Raw genomic sequence first — 6572 nt, 5'->3', positions numbered from 1 at the left:
CAAATTTGGTTTTCATGTGTCAAATCTTGTCACTTATACTTGGTGAACTTCATTACCGAGTATTAATTTCATGATTTATAGATACAAGTTTATTTGTTGTTAGGATAAAGTTGGTTAAAAGAGTAAGGTGGAGGCTTGATGCACAAAGTTATTGAGCCCATTCACTCAGTTCGGTAGGGAGTGTACAGAGCCACGCATTGTGAGTTGATCCCTCGATGAGGTGTATAATCTCCATTATGATAAATAAAAGACATTGCGTCAGAAATAATTTTGTCCTCCTCCTCTGATTCATGTGGAGAAGTTGGCAGGTACTTGTTGAGAACAGGTTAGTACTGGTTCAGAATCCAGGAACACTGGTTAGGTTAACTGCCTGCCATTACATAACTGAAATAATATTTAAAAACGGGGCTAAACCCAAAACGAACAAAACTATTTATAACATCTGTGTATTATGTGATTGATGCATGGAAATTAAAACTGTTCCTTCTTTCAAAGCAGTATTGAAGGGGATATAATCACTAAGTGATAACTCGGGACCTTCTGCTGCTTGAGATGCTGTTATGTTTAAAAGGACAGTGTTAGAGAAAGATGTGCAGCTGAGAATGCACATACATATTGTGTATATTTCATGTTTTTGTCTAGCAGACTATCATTAGGAAATACTGTTCACAAATAATTGCAGTTACTGCGTTTTAACTAGTACGTTTTTTTTGTAGGGTAAATTCCTGGTATGCATATAGGCCCCTAGAAACTTGTGTATTTCATTTGATTTAACTGTTTGGGTTTTGATCATTTGCAGAGTCTTTTATCTTTCTGTTCTTATAGATTTACTCATTACAGAACTGCCAATAACAATGAAATCATTTCAAATCTGGGTACATTTTTGCTCCGATACAAATACCACCAACAAGAAACATGGCTGCTGTAATCCACGACAACAGCCACGCAGCCACAGTGAGATAGAATGCTGCCTGTAGGTAATAGCCCTCCATCCTCACCTCTACGTTATATACACCAAACCCTACAACCACTAGAACACCTGCAATACAAACAAGCAATAATAATTTTTCAAACAATCGATACTTGATATCCGTTTGAAAAATGTAGCTCAAAAATAAAAGATGATTTTTATGTTTGAGTAATTGTCTACTTATGTTTTGTTAACAAAACTTAGCCACCAGGGGGAGGGTCAACATTTTCAGTGTATGGCTATAACTACGATTTTATGTAGCTGGAACTGCTGACCTGGTTTTCAAATATTCTTATTAGAAATGTTCTGTTGGTGGTCTACCAAGATTATTCAGATCATTTTAATTTCTTATGAAAAGCATTGTCAAAAGGTGTGGCCAAATTTTCCCTTACATGTAAGTAGTAGAAATTTCTAGTAAATTCTTCCCAGAAACTGCAGGCCAATTTTAAAATTAATTTTTACACACAGTTTTGACTAAGGGAAATGTTAAAATTATTTAGATAAGATTAGGTTAGAGAATACTAAATTTTTAGGTTACACACTACTAATTCAGGTTACACACTACTAAATTCTTAAGGTTACAGAGTACTTATTCTAAGGTTACGCACAACTAAATTCTTTAGTTACAAACTACTTTTTTTAGGTTACGCACTGCTAAATTCTTAAGGTTACAGACTACTAATTATTTAAGGTCTGATACTACAAATTTCTTAAGGTTACAGACAAATAAATTCTAAGGTTACACACACTACTAATTTTTATAGTTCAGACTACTAAATTCTTAAGGTCACAGACTACTTAATTCTAAGTTTACAGACTAGTATTTTTTAGCTCACCACAGCACAAAGTGCTCAAGGTGAGCTATTGTGACCGGTCATTGTTCGGCGTCCGTCGTGCGTCGTCCATCAACATTTGCCTTGTGACTCTAGAGACAGCATTTGTGACCCAATCTTTATGAAACTTGATCAGTATGTTAGTTTTGATGATCTCTAGGTCAAGTTTGAAACTGGGTCATGTGGGATCAAAAACTAGGTCAGTAGGTCAGATCAAAGGAAAAGCTTGTGAACACTCTAGAGACCACAATTGTGACTCAATCTTTATGAAACATGGTCAGAATGTTAGTCTTGATGATCTCTAGGCCAAAGTCAAAACTGGGTCATGTGGGGTCATAAACTAGGTCAGTAGATCAGATCAAAGGGATAGCTTGTGAACATTCTAGAGAGCACATTTGTGACCCAATCTTTATGAAACTTGGTCAGAATGTTAGTCTTGATAATCTCTAGGTCAAGTTTGAAACTGGGTCATGTGGGGTCAGAAACTAGGTCAGTAGGTTAAATCAAAGGAAAAGCTTGTGGACACTCTAGAGACACATTTTTGACCCAATCTTTATGAAACTTAATCAAAATGTTAGTCGTGATGATCTCTAGGTGGGTCATGTGTGGTCAAAAACTAAGGTCAGTAGGTCAGATCAAAGGAAAAGCTTGTGAACACTAGACAGCATTGGTGACCCAATCTTTATGAAACCTGGTCAGAAGGTTAGTTTTGGTGATCTCTAGGTTAAGTTTGAATCTGCGTCATGCGGGATCAAAAACTAGGTCAGTAGGTCAGATCAATGGAAGAGCTTTTGAACACTCTAGGGACCACATTTATGCCCCAATCTCGATGAAACTTGGTCAGAATGTTAGTCTTGATAATCTCTAGGTAAAGTTCGAAACTAGGTCATGTGGGATCAAAAACTTGGACACCTGGTTAAATCAAAGGAAAAGCTTATTAACACTTTAGAGGCCACAGTTGTAACTCAATCTTAATGAAACTGGTTCAGAATGTTTGTCTTAATCATTTCTAGGTCAGATTTGAAACTGGGTCATGTGGGGTCAAAAACAAGGTCACTAGGCCAGATCAAAGGAAAATCTTTTCAGCACTTTAGAGACCACAATTTAAGTTTGAAACTCATGAGAATTAGTCACAATGTTTATTTTGATAATCTATAGGTCAAATTCGAATCTGGGTCATGTGAGGTCAAAAACTAGGTCACCCGGTCAAATCAAAGGAAAAGCTTGTGAACACTCTAGAGGCCACAGTTGTAACCAAATCTTTATGAAATTTAGTCAGAACGTTTGTCTTGATGATCTATAGGTCAAGTTCGACTCCTGGTCATGTTGAGTCAAAAGCTAGGTCAGTAGGCGAGATCAACTCTGGTGAGCGATATATAGGACCATCATGGCCCTCTTGTTTAAGATTACAGACTACGAAATTCTTAAGGTTACAAACAACTAAATTCTTAAGGTGACAAACTACTAAATACTAAGGTTACAGGCTACTATTTTTTAACGGTTACAGACTACTAAATTACATATGTGTTACTAAAGGCAACCAACATGCTTTATATTCATTTTTGTTACTAGAAAAAAATACTTCAAATGTCGGGGGACAGCCGTTTCTAAAAAAGTAGAATCAGCCTATACCTATATATACGAAAGGTGTGGAAGGTTATTAATCACATAAAAAAAAGTCGTTGATTAGGTTGAGCGGAAGGTATTAATGCATGTACATGTATTTATGTATTTAATTGCAGGAGAAGTTCTTGGTTGACTGAATGAAATGTGGCACAGTGCTAATAGTTGATTGGATTGAGGATTTTTTTTTTTTAAATCTATTGAAAAAGCAATTATGTCATGGCAGACTTACAAAAAAAAAAAGAAACAAAAAAAAAAAAGAAGAAAAAAAAAGGCAGGAAATAAGAAAATCATCCTTTTTAAATTATCATTGTTTAATCAAAAAAAGTTCTTAAAACAAACGAAAACGTATATTTTTAAACATACTTAATTAAAAAAAAATACGATTTAATTGATCATACATGTATTTTGATTTTTTTTTCAAAAGTATGTTTAAAAAGGGGGAGGGGTTGGGGCGAAAAAGGGGGACGAAATGACCAATTTGAAATCACCAAGGGGGACAAAATGACCAAATCGGGGGACGAGTTGACTGTCGATCTCAAAAACAACGTTAGATATCCCTACATAGAATTATACTGTGGAAGTCCCTTAATTCAAACTTTTAGCAGAAATATTTCTGACATGACTCAAAAAGTGTTATATTTTTTAGCTTAGACACTCTGGTGAGCGACCTAGGACCCTCTTGTTATTGCAGAATGACTATGTTTACATTTGGTGCTTGTCTTGCAATTATTAATACCAAGAATTCCGCAGTGTTTTCCCAGAAAGGTTGGTTGGTAATAGGAAACATAATCCTGCCACTTTTTCTGCGCAATATTCACCGTTCCACTTCTCTGCAGCACAATGTCCTTTTAGAAGGTCTAGAACTATCCCTGAGATTCTAGTAATCACTTACTGTCATTGTACAACACAATTAATATCGAATGAATGAATGAATGAATAAATGAACGCCTTACACACGAAGCAAGCAAACACAACTCCAGGTTTCCAGTAAGTGAAAGCTGATGGGCTGTTTGCGTTTTCAGTATTCAGACATTTTTCTAAACGTTTTATTGTCTTGCGATAAAGCAAGCGACACAATTTTTAGCTTTAAAATTGTTGTCAGACTGGAATCGAGGGGATAAAATCATGTTTTCTGGTGATACTTAATGATTCCATTTAGTAAAGCACATATGAAAAAAATTAAAATCATAGAAACATTCGAGGGGACATTGTAGTACCTGTATATTCACATACCATTTGCATTGACACACAAAATAACAATCAAATCAACAACACCAATGCATTAGACGATGGTTCAGTAGGTTTTTATTATATACAGTTGATATGTGTTTTCTTCCATTGACTCTGTTGACGTTTCTTTTGTATTTATATGATAAATTACGTTTTTGCAAAGGTAGTAAGTAAAACATACCTGCTAGAAAAGCTAACATAGCGGTTACTAAACCCAAAGCCATCTGTTGTTTCTCGTGCTGCCATTCCTTTAATACGAAATTCTTCACAAGTGTTCCAAGAATTGCTAGAACCATGGACGCCAAGCTGGCAAACAAGGCATACCTCACTGTGTTAAGGAACTTGGTCATTCTTTGTGAGCCTAGGGACAAAACTGAACATGTGAGAATGTGATATATCTAAATTCGTTTTGTGTACGTTTTAGGAAGATTAAGTGTAATAGAAATTGATCAAATTATTGAATAGTTCTTTATATAAATAGCCGGTCCCTAGTTTGTGCTGATAGTTCAACACTAAATGTGCTGGGCTTAAGTCAAAACTGGAAGAAAAATATATGAAATTCATTTTTGACTTGATAAGCTATTTGATCAAACACACTTCTTTTTGTACACTTTACACTAAAGGACACTTAATATTTTGGCAATATCTTTCATATTACAGACAGTGCATTTATGAAACTTCTTATACATTTACAAAAAATTGTGTTAATAACATGCTTAAATTTCAGCAAAATCGAGTAATGTTATTATACTATTTCTCCACCTGACGACCTCAGCCCAATCATAAAAATACACAAAAGTACTAGTACACATAAATGTCTTGCATTTACCAATTTACGAATCAATTTCATTATAAGGCAAGAAATCCTGACAAAAGCAAAATAACTTCCATACGAGTATTCCAAAATATCTTGGAAACAAAGCTAAATTTAGTTTCATATCCGTGAAATCTCCATATTTACACCTTTGTATCATTATAAAAGATATGTGCACTTACTGTAAAATCATTTAATTTCGTGGGCATGAAACGTGGTTTTGGTCAAAATTGCAATTTCGTAGGGATATGAATTCGTGGGTTTCAACTTTTGAACATAAAATGAATAGGAATTTTAATTGTTCGTTGGGATTAAATTTCGTGGATTGACTCAACCACGAAATCCACGAAAATTAGTCTCCCACAAATATTAATGACTTCACAGTATAATGAAAACACGTTTCGTGTGTATTTTGTGATTTGTTTGAAAAATGGTAAAGTCACTTAATAGTGAAAAATGATACTATTGCGCTACTCCATTCTTCTGAAATTCTAAAATTTCTAAATGTATGAAGTATACTAAAAATAAAAATCATTACCAACATTGCGACGGTTGCTAGAAATATTGATTAGTATACTCACAAATATCAGTAATATCATAACACTGGGAGGTAAGTGTTTCCTTCACATTTAGTGTGTTCATTCCCGACTGCTTTGAATAAATCAGAGTTGTTTCATTACAGAATTTCCATAGACCAGCATGCCCTTCGAAATCTATGTACTTTGAGACAAGTCCATTCGTATACTGCCATTTGTTCACACCAACAGCCACTGCTATAAATATGATAACCACAACAGCTGGTATTAATCCAAAGAGGCCTGATTTTTGCGAAATTATCATTGCGTTGCATTTACTATTTGCTGTTATGAATAGATGGACTTCAAAGCTAGTATTTTTTCAAATCGAAAGTTCAAACAATTTAGTATGAATTTCTTACTTTCCCTATTTCTTCAATTCCTTGCTTTATCTTTTAGCAAATGTAGACCTCAGTCATTATCCGGCAGTTACAGCAGGCTCGTGACCTATATTGTAACAAATTTTGATAAATTTTAGGTCTGATTCGTAAAATACGTAACACAATATGCAGATGACTTATTTT

General features: G+C 34.7%; 1 protein-coding gene across 1 annotated transcript; it reads right to left on the bottom strand.

Moving 5' to 3' along the window:
* Positions 1-487: 487 nt before the first annotated feature.
* Positions 488-6563, bottom strand: LOC128545855 (uncharacterized). The gene is made up of 3 exons (XM_053552595.1): positions 6055-6563; positions 4841-5020; positions 488-1039 (listed from the first exon to the last, which is right to left on the bottom strand). The coding sequence occupies exons 1-3, from the start codon at positions 6311-6313 to the stop codon at positions 861-863; spliced, it is 618 nt and encodes a 205-aa protein (XP_053408570.1). The 5' UTR covers positions 6314-6563; the 3' UTR covers positions 488-860.
* Positions 6564-6572: the final 9 nt, after the last annotated feature.

The sequence above is a fragment of the Mercenaria mercenaria genome, chromosome 10, assembly GCF_021730395.1.
Source record: "Mercenaria mercenaria strain notata chromosome 10, MADL_Memer_1, whole genome shotgun sequence".
Classification (NCBI taxonomy): domain Eukaryota; kingdom Metazoa; phylum Mollusca; class Bivalvia; order Venerida; family Veneridae; genus Mercenaria; species Mercenaria mercenaria.
The sequence above is the reverse complement of the archived record's forward strand: the minus strand, read 5'-3'. Positions and strand labels throughout refer to the sequence as shown.